A 15,762-nucleotide genomic window follows, 5' to 3' on the forward strand; every position below is an offset into this window, starting at 1 on the left:
AAAGGAAGGAAAAACCAAACTTGTCCCATCTCCTATGGCCCAGCCCAGCAGCAAGGAGTGCCACACTGAAGTCGCCTCCTGCTCTCTTCCCTTTGCTGACTCATGAGCGCAGGAAGCATAACTCAGCCTCTGGAAGCTGGAGCGCTGGGAGGAGGCCAAACTCCCAACCTGCAGGAACTCAGCCAGCATAAAGCCCTCTGCTGGCATCGCTCCTCCTGCCGGAGGAGAGAGACCCGCAGCTTTCTGCTCCGTTGGGGGGCCCCTGGGGCAGACCCCTTGGGCGCCGTGAGCTGCTCCCGAGCCGTTATCACAGCTCTACCATCACCAGAGTGAAGGGGTGTATTCAGTTAACGCGCCTGGCTTTCCCTCTGATTTTCATGTTAATGCACTAAATTTGGTCTGTTTGCAGAGAAGGGGGAGGAGGGCGCTGATTAGGCAGGAGCGGAGAAGCTGAAGGTAGCGTGGTTTTGCTGTGCCGTTAATTATATATTATATATTGCTTATAGCACCTCATCTCAAAATGATTTACAAACCCTGATTGCTTGGGGGGAGGGGAGGGGTTCCCCCCATGTTTTTTTCTTCTCTTTCTGTGCTCTCTCTCAGATCTCTTTCTGTGCAACCATTTCAGTATGTGGGCGCTGTTACAAGGGTGCAGCAGCCATGCTTAAAACCCAGAGGACTGAGTTTTGCCCTGAGCATTTGCCCTGTGGGGCTTGTCAGATTGGGATGGGTTGCAAGGGAAGCTGCTTGCAGCAGGATTTGGCCTTGGAGTTTTACAGGGCTGTTTGATTAGGATCTGTAGATCTCAAAGTGTGCCTTGAGGGGCACCTGGAGCCTTTTCTCCTGTGGAAGGTGCCACGGGGAAAATGGCAGTGATAACAATAACTGTGCACACCCTGGAAATCCACGACAAATAGCTTGCTTCTGTATTCCAGCTTTCCTGGGGCTGTGAGGCAGCACTGATGGAGCCAAATTCCCTTCCCAGGTGCTACATTTGGGTGCTAACAAGAGGCAGATCACAGCTGGATGCTGGCAGGCTGGAAACTTGTGTTTTTTGGAATTTCTTGCCATTCACAAGGCAAAAAAACAGGCTTGGAGACCTCAGGCAGAGTTGAATTTGGTGTGTGTTGTGTTTTAGTCCCCAAGACTTCACTTGGACAAAACTTCTGACTTCACTGGTGGCTTTGCTTGAGGCTGGAAAGTTTCATAATTCACCTTTTAAATTAAGCGTGCTTTGGGGAGCTTTAGCTGTAAGGGTTTTGTTTGATCTGATGTATTCTGCTCAACTTAAACCTGAGCTGGAGAGTATTTGTTGCTCCCATTCTCCCCATGGTTTTCTCGCTGGAGGGTTTTTCTTCCCCCCTGTGCAGAACTTGGACACAAACTTTTCTTCATTTCTGCTACCACTTGGAGAGAGGAGAGCTCCTCTGGCCCAGGGAGGGCCTCGATGCCCAGCTGAGCCCAAACTGATGCAAGGAGTCACCTCCCTCCTGTCACCTGCCGAGCCTCAGCCCATCTGCAAGGCCGCAGCGTCCTCAAGCGAAGGAGCTCCGTGGCACCCAGCCTCTACTTTGTGCAAAAGTGATAATAGAGAAAAACATCCTCAGCAAGCGATTTCTCCTTCCATCGCTCAGCTCTTCTCCTTCCTTCCTCCTGCAAGTGTCCCTGTGCTCTTGGATGTTGTCTGGGTGGAGGACATGCCGATACCCATTACCGCACTGCAATGAGGAGAGCGAACTCTATGTGCTTAATGCAGTATTAATAGTACATTGATGTGATATAGATTTCTGTCACCCTCTATACTAGCAAACATCGCTTATCACGCAGGGATGACGGATGTTTATTCCCAGCCACTTAGCTCTGCATAATGGAATTGCAGCTGAAATATGGCGAGCAGCTCCCTGCCCGCGGAGCTGCAGCCCCTCTTGCTCCTGCTGCGCGAGGCTGTCCTGTGGGCTCTCCTCCAGCTAACGTGTCCTCCAGGAGAGAAGGAGGTGCTGTCCTCCCATCAATGGGATGAAGGGTGCAGGAGCCACCTCTCACTTCCTGGGATCTGCACAAATTTGTGTCTCTCTAATTTAGAGGAGCAGGAGGGATGAGCTGAGCTCAGCATCCTCCTCCCTTTCAGGCTGAGCCATGGAAGAAGCTGCACCACCCCATTTTCTCATGACAAAACATCAACTCTTTGAGAAGATGCTCCCCTATCTTTACACATTAACTCCAAGGCATTCTGGGCAGCACTAGGGTTTGCAGCCAGTCCTCATTTCAGCCATCCTCAGTGCCACCTGGAAAGTCGGGCAACGAGGAGTGACAACGAGGACAGAACAACCGCAAAGCAATTGCAGAAGAACAACCTAAAATAGACTTTTCCTCCTGTTCTTTGGCACGTGGAAGAACAACCAAGTGGCACGTCTGCTTGGCAGATGCCAGCAGGAGAAGCGACAGGTTGTGATGAGTTTGCACCTCTTTACATTTGGAAATAAACAGATGAGAGGAGAAGAACAGGGCTTGTTGTAGAGCAAGCACTGTGGACACAACATCTGATGTGGGGATGGAGCCATGTGATTCTACACTATTCCGAGGCTGGGGGTTTGGGTAACACCAAATAAGATCCAGTCTACCCACGTTTGTGTCCAGAAAATGTCTATCGGTCCTCGTGGGCAGGAAATGTCAGCTCAGTACAACAAATAACTCCTGGTCAGTAGAAAAAATGAAGGGAGCATCAGCCTGAAATAAGTTCATCGGTGGCCTTCAAGCTGTAGGTAGGACACCGTCGTCATCCCATGTGCTTCTTGGCAGTAAGCAGGGGCTGTTTAGCTTAGCTCCGTCTCCTGATGTTCAGGATTTGAATTCGCAAAATGGGTAATTATGAGTAGCTGGAGATCTTTGTGGTGAAAGACTGGTAATGTTTCTGAAGAAACATTTGGGAGGCTTGTTTTACTTTAACAATAGTAATTATTTACCAGCACAGTGCATCATTTGATGCAGATTTGTTCCTGGATCTGCTCTCTGAAGCTGTACCCGAATGCCATGGCACAGTTGAGCTGTTCTGCTCCCTGGTATTTCTCACCAGACAAACCAGGTCTCCTCGAGAACGTCACGCAGCAGTGAAAAAAAATCCAAAGCTCAGTGGAGGAAACAAATCTGGGTGGCAGATCCTTTCCAGATCCCTTCCTACCTCCCGGGGGTGATGCTCAGCTCCCACCGGTGCTGAGAAGCTCTGCTCCTGGGGCAAGGGGCTTGGTTTTGGATAGGGGTCGTTGGCAGATGCTGCCTGTGCTCTCCTCCTGCAGGGCTGAGTTTCCTCCTGGCGTGGTCTCGGGACCGCGATGCATCCTCCACGCGGGTGGAGCAGCCGTCCTTCTGTAGCGTCCTAATGAGGGTTTTTTTCAACCTCATTTATTACAGGCTGCCCTGACATAATTACATATTTGAAGTTAGTAATTACATGTATTCATGCTAATTAAGTAATTAGATATAATTACACCAACTGTAAATACATGGTAATCGGCTAAAAAGAAGTACTTCAGAAAAAAACAAGGCAAATCACACAATAAAAGCGCCATCAGCACTCTTTCACTCAGTACCCTGTCTTTATCTTGTATTTTCAATGCAGTTTAAAAGGAACATTGTGGTCATTTCAAAAATCATATTTTTTAAACAAATGGATTTCCTTACCTCTGCTTCTAATAGGACTTGGAAACAAAATGGGAAGGACATTTACAACTGTGGCATTTATCTTGCCACGGTTAATTCTTTTTGTTCGCCTAGTGTGTTTTATTCATCCTGGGCATGAGAAGCTGGAAAGTCTGCAGCATTTCTATTTTTGGTCAGTTCATGTTCCCATTTTCATCAAAAACAACAAAATTAAGCCATATTCTGTTTCTTTTCTCTAAAAAAGAAAACCTAAACTACTGGTAGTGGAAAATGGATTTTTTTCTACCCCTAGGAATAAGGGGGTTTGTCAAATATTATTCTCATGAAATATAAATGTGGAGCCGAGTGTGAGGTGACAGCAGCGCTCTGCTGCCCCGTGCCCAGCCTGGGGCCTAAGTACAGGCCTCGGTGCCTCCTTACACGCCTCTGCTCTTTCTCCAAACTTCTCTTTTCCTTTTCTGTCCTCTAACTCAGAAGCCCCAGGCTCTTTTCCAGCAGGACCCAACGCAGTCTGAGACTCTTCTGCACTGGGGTTCCTTGCTGCCTTATGGCCTTGTCCTTCGTCATCCAACTGCCTGAGATACTTCTGGGGAATTTAATCTGAGCAGTTTTAAACTCATTTGTGTGTGTTCTGCTACTCGGCTCTGTGTCTCCTCGTTTGGACTAACAAAGCCTAGCTTTCTGGCTCGGGTCTGAGGAAAAGCCCTGATTTCAGTGTTCAGCTACTGGCAGGTGGATGCGTTAGAGGTCTACGCAAAGACCTTCTGCCTCCAAGTTTCCCTTGCTCCTGGTTTATGTTTGCTCCTGATAGAAACTGCTCTGAGCCCCAGGTGCTGACGTGAACATTCTGCAAAAGATTTGGATGCTGAAGAACCCCTCCACGCTCTGGCTGGCTGCTTCCAGTGCAGATGTTGCAGGCTTCTCAAGAAAAGCATGAGCAACAAAACCCAACTGTTCCTGTCACCCCTGGGAGCAGAACTGGCCTTGCCCTGCACCCAGCATTGCCGTCTTGTCCCCGTCACCGGGCTGCAACACCTACCAGGGGCGTTCGTGTGACCACTGGGACTCGATTCAGCCTGCTGAACTCTCTTCAGCCTGCTCAGCTGCTTTTCCTTCTACTTACCTGGAGCTATTTTATGTTCTGCATCACTTCATCCAACTCTGAAAGAGCAAGTGGAAGAAATATCCCCTTTTTCCAGAATTTGGAAGCCCAGTCTGCTTTAGCAGAAGTGGAGAGATGACCCCACGTATTGCACTTACACTTTGAATTTCAACCTTATGCTCAAGGAATCAATCCTCAAACCTTCCTGCCATGAAGATGCCACAGAGATGAGTTGTTCCTGCTGTCTTGGAAAGTCTGGCAATATCCATTTTGTATATCTTTAATGTGCTTACCAGAAATGTTTGTAGCAACACCCGCAATCAGTGTGGCTGCACAGGCTCCAGCCCTGTGCAGGGAGGTGGTGCTGGCAGCAAAGATGTGGTGGTGATGGCACATCAGGCAGGGACTTTGCTGGTGATGGGGATTCATTAGTAAGAGAAGTCCTTAAATCAAGCAGAGCATGGCTTTGTGCTGCTGATGTTGACCAGCCGCCAGAGAGGCTGTTCCGGTGGAGGAAATACTGCCAGATACAGACATCAAGCGGTGATGCAGGACAGGGGCAGTGTTTTCTGATACAGAACCATCTGCTTGCTCCTCTGACCTGAAGGCTTCTCCTCTGGACACTTTAATCCCAATGTCTGTAGGGGCAGCAAACAGGGTTAGCCCACCTGGGGTGGGTTTTGGAAGGGAGCCTGTGATGCATCAGCTGTCAAGCAGTGAACAATCGAGGTGAGGAGAGGCTCTGAGCTGACTCCTCCTGGGTTTGGAGCAGCTCTAGCACAGCCCTCACTGCCTGGCAGCCTTGTCCCAACATCAGATGGGTCGTCTGTTCCTGTACAGCCAAAGTAACGAGGCTCAAAGTCCCTCAGCCTGGACCACAACTGCCCAAGGTGTGCATCACCTCGGGGAGGATGTACAAACGTTCTCCTGATGGTCTGTATCGCTTCTGTCCCTTGTTCAAGCGCTCGTTACTACCTGCACCCTCCTACTATTTTTGTGGCATCCCTCAGCTCCCACGCACACGTCAGCCTCCCTGCACCCATGGGCAGGTGTGGGTTTTGCTGAATGCCCAGCCTGTTCCCCTGCTGGGCCCAAAGCCATCAAAAATGGTTGCATCTCTAGTTTCTAGAGGGTGTTCAGGCTCTGACAGCACGGGCATGATTTTCACCCATGCCATGGAATGAGTCAAGATGTGTTTCAGCAGGGCGAGAGAAAAGCACTCAGGCGGATGGGGGATAAAGGAGGGTTTCATTCCCTACGTGATGGCTGTGTCCTCGGACATCAGTGCTTCTCCATGTCCAGGTGCTCTCATTGACCCCGCAGTGCTCTTAAACCTGATAGAGGTGTCCCTGTCAGAGGAAGGAGAGCTCTGTTCATCATACACCGCTCCTCGTGCCTGGGACTGCGTCCCAGAAAGGCGAGAGGGAGAAGCACGGTGCGTGACCTGAGATACTGCAATCTCAGGCAGTGCTGGTGCCAGTGGTAACGAAGGAGGTTTCAAGAGTATTCTCCTAATGGCTTGTTGATGGTGTGAATTATGGTGTGGGTTGCTTTAAAATAGCTCGTGTTCGTATGTGCATGTCGGTACGTTTGTGGTACTGATTTCTTTTGGCCATCAGTTAAATGTTTATCTCGCTTATAATGGGTTTATTGTGGCTTCTAATGCTTGGCTGCTGGGAAACTTATCTGGAGGCTGGGGCACCTCTGTGCTCGTGGGGCCAGAGGGAAGGGTCTGTGGTTTGCTGTGGTCCTGGCAGTGGGGTACTCCTAAAGGCACTGGAAGCTCCCAGAATTTGCAGGATCTCGTTGTGACTTGTTAATCTAACCAGAGTGGTTTTCAGGTTTATAATCTAGCTCAGAGGTGCATGGGGAAATCATCGTGGTCAGACAGGAGATGTCTTCTGGTTAGAAGATTGAAAGCTCTCATTCTCTGTTCATTGTCCAGTTAAATTACAAGTCCTGATTAAAGATAGCTGCTAATGTTTAGGAATTGGGGCAGGCTTGCACAACAGCACACACAGCACTGAAGTTATTAGACAAGAAGTACAGCCCAGGATCCAACAGGGAAGTTGTGTAATCATCGGGAGAGGTTGAAAAATAACAAACTTGAGTGCTGATTTTGGGCTAAACAGATCAAAATACTTTGTTCAATTCTGAAAACCGCCGGAAGACCCGCAAAATAAGATCTTCTCCATTTAAGAAAAATGTAGAAATAGTCATTCTTGGTTGCAGAGTGTTTCAGGGGGAGTGGGATGGCTGCCAGCGGGGCCGGTGGCATGGGGGATGCTGATGCTGCATCGAGGTAGCGGTGGCACGAGTGGGTGCTCTTCTCACTTGCACCCAGGCACTTCTGCTGCTGTGCTCCTGAAGGCCTGACCTGGAGCATCCATGGTGCGCCGTGGTTTAGCATAAAGCACTAGCCTTGTTGAACTCGGCATGGTTTACCGATGCGAGCCGACCACGCTGAGAACTCAGCAAACCCATTGCCACGTGTAGCTGACGCAAGATTTGTGTGCGAGTGTCTTGAGGTGAAAAGTACATTGAATTCACAGCGTGTAAGGATTGCTCCCGATGCCCTGGCTTGTCTCCCATTAAGGCAGGGTTTATTGCATAATCCATTTTCACATTCCTGCACGCTTGTTCCTAACCAGGCTGCGAGTTACCTAATGCTGAACCCTGTTCGAAACTGCTCTTCACGCCCTCTCTCCCTGCCCCTACCTGAACAGATCTGTTTAAGAGACAGAAATAGAGACTCAATGAGAGCATGAAAATGCCTGTATGTACCACATCACCGCTCGGACTGTCCTGCTGTCCGCAGCTAAGCATAGTCAATACTGGGTGCAGTACCCCAGCCAGCGATGCTCTGCAGCTGGGCGTAGGCTTTTCCTGGTGTTAGCTCCAAGTTTGGGTTTGTGCTGAAGGTGCAGCAGTTCTCCGGAGCAGTCATGCGTCTGCAGAAATGTCACACCTTCCTTTCAGCCCTACTAACCTATTTTTCTCAATGATTTGGAGCACTGAGCCTAACGGCTAACACGCCTACCTATTTATATATATATTCTATATGATATATGTTATATAATATATACATTTGATCTTCTAAAAATATACCACTTTATAGCATTTTGGTACCTGCTCTTATATCGCTAATAGATTTAAAAAACTTTAACCTTCCGTGTCCTACCACTATATCTCCTTTTCCCCCTTTGCCAAAGAAAAGGGATTTATTTTACTCGTTTCCCTAAAAGCATCTCTTAAATTCAGGATGAGCAGTCTCTCTGACTCCTGTAAGTGTGGCTGGGAGAGAAGGCAGCTATGTCTCCTAAGTTTATATGGCAAATTTGCAATTAGAAGAAAACACTGGAACAAAATGACTTCAGCCCTGGTCTCCCTTCCCCCAGCCTTCCACCTCCCTTTTGTAGGATTAAGCTGAGCTAATCCTCAGATGAGCAAGATCTTTGGGAACGCAAAGAAGCAAAGTAAAACCAAGGGAGAAGAAAGAAAAATCCTTCACACTCACCACTAATAAGGAAATTACTGGCGTCCTACATTATGAATTGGATGAATTTTTAATGGTTAGAAATGCAGCTGATTTATAATGCATCCATCCTGGACTGCGGGGCCTGTCGCCAGCTAATAAATAAATGACAGGGCCTTTGTATTAAAAGTATCAGTCATTTTACATCTCTGCACTGTAATTGATGTGGAACGCCGAGCAGGGGGAAACGATGGCCACCATGTGGGTGCCAAAGCAAAGGACCTCGTGCCTCAAAACATACCTGAGGTCTCGATGCAGCAGAAGGCTGCAGCCCGCTCTCCGAGCCTTCCCTTGGACCGGCCACAGCTTCTGCTCCACCCCATTGCTCGCAATCCAAAGCCAAAAAGACATAAAGAGCTTGGCAGAGGGCTCCACAATTTTGAAATTGTCATTTTAAGCCTAATTCCAGGCTGTGTTTAGTGTGCCATTCTCTAGAACAAATTTGCCCCCGGACAGCATGAGATGCTCCATCTGAGGCGACTCCCCGAGGCTCCCTTCCTACGTTGGAGGGAGATGGGATGCTTGGTGCCCTGTGTTCAACACTTTGTTCGGGATGAGGGCGATGGCACCGTCTGCTCTCTCGGTGCTACTAGCTATCCACGCAGCCAGGGTGGGACTAGCTCAGAGGCAGAGATCAGCGTGAGACCATGCGAATCCCACCACAGACATTCACAGTCGGGGCTGTGTTAAAAATAAATCCTGGGCAAATTCCAGAAGTGGGATGGGACCGTCCTGTTCTCGTGCCAGATCCCAGCAGAGCCCAGATGTCAGGGGAACCTCACTGAGAGCAGAGCAGGGAGCTGAGCATTTGGGAGGTGGGGTGTATTTTCCCCTGTTCTTAAAGGAGAGAAGGGACCTGGCATCCTGCACTTCCACTGCTTCCTGAAAAGATGCGTTTCTCCTTCCAGCCCAACAAGGGGCTGCCAAGAATCTTCATCTCCATTTTATGGATGAGGGAAGGCAGCTAGAAAGACATTGATTTGCTCAAGGTCACGCTGGGTTGCTGACAGCCAGCAGCCAGGCCCACGTTCAGCCTGCTGGACCACGGCGTGTTTGAGACGCCACCCGAGGTCCTTTCCCAGCCAGGCTGGTGCCAAGTGCAGGCAGGAGTTTAGATGGACGAAATAGTTCTTGGGGCTGTACATAGCAAGTCAACAGAACGTGGATTCTGAACTTTTCCTTCTCCTTTCCAGGTAGATAATCTCTTTCCGCTTCCATGGGGGGCACGCTACAGCCTAACACGTTTCTGCTTTCTCTGCCAACTAATTCTGAAAAGATCTTCCCTTGGAGACCTCCTAGGAGCCGTGCTGACCTCATTCCACCTAGGCATTGCCTCCTGGCCTGCTTGGTTAGAGTTTTGCTGGGCCGGGAAGAAAAACAGTTATTTTTTACCTTGGCTTTAGTTTCTGGCTGATGAAGCTGAGCGGGGAGCCTGGGATACAAGTCTTGCTGCCCGAGGACAGCATCGCTATCCAGCATACAGACTTTCATCTTGACCTGGAGGAAGGAAGTGCTTATTGGCTTATTTATTACATTTCCCCATAGTAGCGTAAATATTATATCTGTGAGAGATATGGATCTTATGAATAATATAGAGATTTGGACTAAGTAATTGCTATGCTTTTTAATACTAAAGATCCTCGGCATCAAGTAGTATTAATGATCTGTCTTGACATGGTCTCTGCAGAGGACAATTGCAAACCCCAGTTCCGTGAGAATTTGAGAAACTTGGGGAGAAATCCTAATGTGTTCATCCCCTCTGTTTCCTTTGGGACACTCCGGAAAGAGTATCCTGTCTGTCGGTTTATGTTTTTTTCCCAACTCTCCCTAGACCCTCCAAGGATGGGAAGGCTGAGTGAGTTCTGGGAAAACAAATCCCTTTCGTAGGCAGGCTGGGCTGGGCTGTCAAGAGGAGACAACTTCGGGAAGAAATGTAATACAAGGATCCTAGCAGCTCCTTGTGGTCACTGGATATTTCTGGAGGAGTAAAACGATTAGTTACAATGATATGGCCGAATTCGGGTGGACATAATGATATTCTCTGTCTCTGCCCATGAAAGTCTGGTCTCTCTTCTGTAGCTTTAATCCGAAGCTCTTCTTTCCACCTGCTCTCTGAAACCCTTGTGCAGCCCTGCTGCTGTGTGCTATTAAACAGGTGGCTGCATTATTATGAGAAACCCTTTCTGAAGTCCACTCGTTAATGCTGTGGAACCTTTTGGGATTAATTTAAGACATTAATAAGTATTAACACCTAATACTTCTTAGCAGCTACATCACTGCTGGGGGCACAATAGCATGACAGCAGTTGCGGGCTGTGCTGTGGCTCATTTTGAGCATCACATCACCGTTTGCAGGGACAAGTAGCCTGGCTGGCTGCTCCCTCCTGCTCCTGAGCTGCTGTTCCCTGTGGATGTGCTGGGTGCTGGTGCTACGGCTGCAGAGCTGGAAGGCCTCTTTGAATTAATGGAGCTGTCTGAGAAGGTTATGGATGCCTTTTCAATTTCTTTTCGCCCACCCCCCAAACATAGCATTTCAAGCCTTGAATCAGGTTGTTAAGCTTTTTCGTTCCTCTCTTTCGAGCCAAATTTCTCTCTAAAGTCATATTGTTTCCTTCTTACACCATCACCCTTTTAACAACAAGGATGGCAGGGGAGACCTGAGGTCTCTCTACCTGCCCAGTGGCCCATGTTCTCACATGGTCAGTCCTGGGGAATAAGCGTAGCGAAGTCTTGCTGACCTCTGTGGGCTGTGTTGAGCAGGTAGTGCGGGCTCAGGTGTTGCTCTGCTGAAGGAATGGTAGCTCATTAACACTCTGTGCCCTGCAGATAACTTTTATTGATCAACAGCTTCTTAATCAAAAACTCTATCACAGTTTACTTCGATCACTCTTTTCCATCTCGTCATCTCTGGAGAATCAGGCTGGCTGAAGTTAATGTACTCGTTACGCGGTAGGGAAACCGCTGCCGCAAACTGGTATGTAAATCTCGGGTTTTAGGAAGCTTTGTGTCCTCCCTCCCATGCTTAGCAGGATGACTGTAATGAGTGCGTATTCCTCCACTCGACAGGGAGGAGCAGGCGCTGGGAGAGTTGTGCTGAGCTGGGTTTGGACCTGCCCGGATGGCAGTGCTTACCTCCCAGCTCGTGTGGAGCCCAGGCCCCACACCTACATCTTCTCAGTCCTAGAGTAGCAGTGAATGCCACTGCTGTCACGCCCACTTATCCCACCCTGTTGAAGCAGCTTTATGGATTGGCCTCTGTTGGTGATAGTTTGGGTAAGAAGGGCTTTCCTACGAGAGACTGAGAGCTCAGGACAGCACATTTTGAGGGACGTGAGCTGGGCATGGGAGGCAGAAGGAGAGCTGGGTGCCAAGCCACGATGGCAAAGTCTGTGTAGCTGGACCATGCCTTCAGTTTTTATTTTCTGATGATCTGTGTGCAATTTATATATAGATGCAGAAGTGGTGACCTAAAGCAAATGTAGGACGCTAAGTCCCCTATCGAAACAGGTCTCAGCACTCCTGAAATCAGCACCTTGGGTATGTTGCCGCCGGCTGTTTTGCTGACAGAGTGGGGGCCATGGCTGGAAAGCTGCTCTGGGAATAGGGGCTTTGCTCTTTTGGAAACAGTCAGCTCTGCGGGGAGGGGAAGCAAGGGAGCTGTGCAGGAGGTGGCAAAACTCTTTGCCAGCACTTGCTGTGCTTCTAATGGCAAGCTCTGAGAAGTGGCAACCCAGCCTGAGCAGGGTGCGCAGGGAGGTTCGGTGAGGGAAGCCTTGAGACAGGCGTGCTGCTTGTTCCTGCCCCTCCAAACTTATGTTCTGGTTTCGCTTGATGTCCTGATATGATTCATTTTCCTTTTGTCTTTTAATATTTGCTGCATAAAAACATTCTCCTTGATCCTGTGCGCTATCACAGCTACGTATTCTGTGCTGGTTATGGTGTTACAGTGACCTAATTTGATTGTGGAGGGTCGTGTCCTGTATAATGTTGTCTCGTTTTCTCAGTAGTCAATACAAACTCAATCTTGTTTCCTTTGAAAAGAAAGGAAATGGGGGGCAGGAGCTGAGCATCCCCGGCCAAGCCTATACCTGCAGCCCTTCCCTTGTTGCCTGGCTGTGAGACGGCGATGGCACGTGTAGTTCAGCCTGAATGGGACCTGCAGGCGCTTTTTTTTTTTTTTTTTTTCTTTTTTCCCTGCCAGTACTGAAGGGGAGAAAGGATGGAAGCTACAGCAGAGAAAGGCCCACATTTATAGATGCTGGCACCTCTGATATGCCTCAAGGAGTCATTATCCCAGCAGGCTGGACTCTCTCTTGATGGAGCTTATCTCCGGAGGGGAGGGTTAGCTGTGTCTCCCCGTGGGACCCGGGTGAGTGTTTAGCTTTCTCATTTCGCCTCCAATTAGCTGCTTGGTCCTTTGTACCTCCGTGTTCCACCTGCACGTGCCGCGCCTGCCTCCAAGACCTTTCGCCCCCGTAGCTCAGAGGGGAAAAGGAGGGTCTGCTCTCAATTTGTGTGCTTCATTTGCATGCGAAAGAAGCGTGTCATTTCTGAGGAGGTGGCAGCAGCCCTGCTGGGCTCCTCCAGGGCGGCTGTGACAGCTCCATCAGGGCTGCGGCTGGGCGAGCAGTGGCAGGGCTTGCTCAGGAACTGGCAGCGTCGCGGCGTTTTTGCAGGGCACTTTCAGAAGAAGGTGGTTTTGCAGCAGCTCATAAAGGAAGTGTCAGTCCAGTGTTTGATCTGTAGGGAAAAAAAAAAAAAACACAACAAAAAAACACACCTGCTTTTGCAAAATTAAAATTGCAGCAAGTACTTAGCTCTCGGCTCGTGGACCATCTCTGCCAGCTGGGAGTGCTGGGGTGGCAAATTTCTCACTGGTCACTTCATTGCTCTTTTTTTCGTGGGTTCTGGACTTTCTTCCTTAGTTCTCGGGATAGTCTTCATTCTCATCCCTACCTCCTCCTGTCCAGCTGGGCAATTACTGGGCTTTCAATTAAAAATAGATTCGTTGTGGTGACAGAGCAGGAGTCAGAGAGGCTTTGGCTGGCAAAACAGGCCGTTACTTTGCAGCTTAAGATACAAGTAGAGTTGAATACTTGAGTCAACAGTTCTGTGCTCCTGGTGTGCCACCAAGCAGGCTCCCTTGGCTTGGGCCAAGGATTTAGTGGTGGTGGGAGGAGGCAGAGAAGCAGAAGCATGGCAGTGACCTGTTTGGCTGGGGAAGGACCGTGAGACCTGTACCGTGAGCTCGAGGGCAGGGAGATGGGAGCAGGCAGGGCACTGGCTGCTCACATCCTCCTCCTTGGCGGGATACCAGCTTTCCATGGACCAAGCATCTGGCAAAAGCGAATCAATGCCCCTGATTGGTTTGCAGTTCTGAAATATTTAATCAACGAATCAAACACGAAGTCTCTTTAAGAAGAGACTGGCACGCGGCAGCTGGCTGAGCGTTGCAATCAATGTATCTGCTGCGGAATGCTTCCTGGAGAAATATTACATCCTCTCTCATTTACTTGATGATCTTTAGGGTGAATCAATCAAAAGATGCTGCACACAAATAGTTCAGCCTGCGATCCTGTGGGTGTCCATTAGAGAGGCATTTGCTCCGTGTTAATGGACCCGTTGATTAACAAACAAACCATTGCTTTTTAAATAGTAAGCTGTTACCTGATGGCAATTGTTTGCATGGGTGTTCTGCTGCCCCACCTCTCCTACACATAACTTATACTCTGTGCCAACAGCGGGAACTGCTGCAACAAAACCCAGGTCTGCACAACCAGGGAAAAAAGTATTCATATCTCCCCGGAGCAGGTATCAGAGGTGGACCTTCCCAGGGGGTTGGAAAGGACTGAGGCCTGCCTTGGACTCAGCATGGGAATTCATCGCTGTGTCGTGTTCCCTGCACACACCTGCCTTGGCGTGTGCTGACCTATTGGGCTCCAACACAGCCTGAAGGTCTCACCCTGACATCCCCAAAAGGTCACACCCAGCAGATCCTGAGGGATCAGGCTTGGGTTTTCACCAGGCTGAGGCCATGAAAGATTTTGTTTCTGTAAAGCCTCCAGCCTGTTGGAGCAATTGTACGTTCATTTCTTTTCCTTATGATGTGGACATTTTCTAAGTCTCCACTTTCTCTGGGTGAAAAATTTCCCATGTTGTAGCATTAGTTCTTGCTTTTCGGGTGTTAGCGTGGCATGAAAACTCAGCACGAGGACTGTCAGTTTAAGTATTGGAAGATCAGGATGATCTCCACTGCTTAGAAGATGCCTTTATCCCTTGGAAAGCCATGGCCGTTGCAGAGAAGCGATCATGCTGCAGGGCTGACCGGCACAAAAGGACACGGGTGGTCACCGTGGCTTGTGCTTAGCCTTGTGCTGGTATTTGCCAGCAGCTGCTCATCTTCTGCAAAGTGTGTTTGAAACCTCGGTGCTCAGCCAGGGACTGCAGGGGCATCTGCTCCCCCAGCCCGGTGGTGCAGAGAAGATGCTGCTGTTCAACCTGGCAGGCCATGAGTTGCTTCAGCCCTTCGGTGCAGAGGGGACCAGTCCCCTGTGGAGCTTGTTTAGCTCGGTCCCTTATTGCTACGAGCCAACTCACCCAGAGCCGTCCTTCCCACAGCTGGTGGGAGTCAAGGCGAGGAGGCAGTTAGTGGATTAGGGCAGCAGAGTGAAAACCATTTGGCGTTTCTATCCCGATTCTTCTGGGTGCCTTTAATTAGCATGATCACTCAGCACACGATTTTGCCATGTTCTTTAGCTCCCCTGGTTAGAATAATTATTCCCCCAGCTCCTTTTTTTCCGATTCCTGATCGCTTACAAAGTCTCCCGTTAAAAGCCATTAAACCCGTAATGTAAAGCGAGAGTAAATGCTCGGCAGGGCTGTGCTCTCAGCCCCACACGTGCGTGCTCATGGCTCCTGTGCACCGCTCCGCGTCCCCCCGCTCCCTGCCACGTGCTCCACGTACGCGCTGCCCACGGGCCAGCCCACGCATCCTGCACACAGCAGCTCCCGCTTCCTTCTGGCACCTTCTGGCAGCTCTTGCTTCGAGGAGGACGTGCCCTGCTGGGGTGATAGGCAGGACTTCTGCCCGCTGCGTGACGGATGGTGGAGAAGAAGAAAGAATGTGTTTTTTTAAGTAGAGCTGTTTCCCTTTTTCCCAAGCGTGCAGTCCTCTGGTGGAAGGAAAATGAGGTTTGGGCAGTTAAATTCCCAGAGTTTGCTGTGTTGCAGTGCCTCCCTGTCTGCAGGTCTGAGAGCTCAGCCCCTTCTCCGTCCCTTGTCTGTGCTGAGATGTGATCAGCACGTGCCGTGATACAAGTGGGACAGACACAAAGGCTCACACGGAGTTATAAGGTGTGAAATGAGATTGGGCTGCAGTGCTCTAAATACCTTGTACGTTTAGGTGACTCGATGAGAGAGACTTAGTTTCAGACCCAAAATGAAACTGGGTCAAAGACTGGTCTGGCGGT

The 15,762-nt window shown here is 49.5% G+C and overlaps 1 protein-coding gene across 11 annotated transcripts in view; it reads left to right on the top strand.

Annotated features, from left to right (window-relative positions):
* NTRK3 (neurotrophic receptor tyrosine kinase 3) overlaps positions 1–15,762 on the top strand; it is a 198,162-nt gene that overhangs the window by 101,800 nt on the left and 80,600 nt on the right. Inside the window, exon 13 of one of the 11 annotated variants that reach the window (XM_040569541.1) lies at positions 936–1,083. The exons of the other annotated variants lie outside the window; for them this stretch is intronic. Coding sequence (XP_040425475.1) covers positions 936–952 — 17 coding nt within the window. The 3' untranslated portion in view covers positions 953–1,083. Of the gene's footprint in view, positions 1–935; positions 1,084–15,762 lie in introns of those variants that run through there. 11 annotated transcript variants of the gene reach the window in all.

Source organism: Cygnus olor, chromosome 11 (genome assembly GCF_009769625.2).
Source record: "Cygnus olor isolate bCygOlo1 chromosome 11, bCygOlo1.pri.v2, whole genome shotgun sequence".
Lineage (NCBI taxonomy): Eukaryota > Metazoa > Chordata > Aves > Anseriformes > Anatidae > Cygnus > Cygnus olor.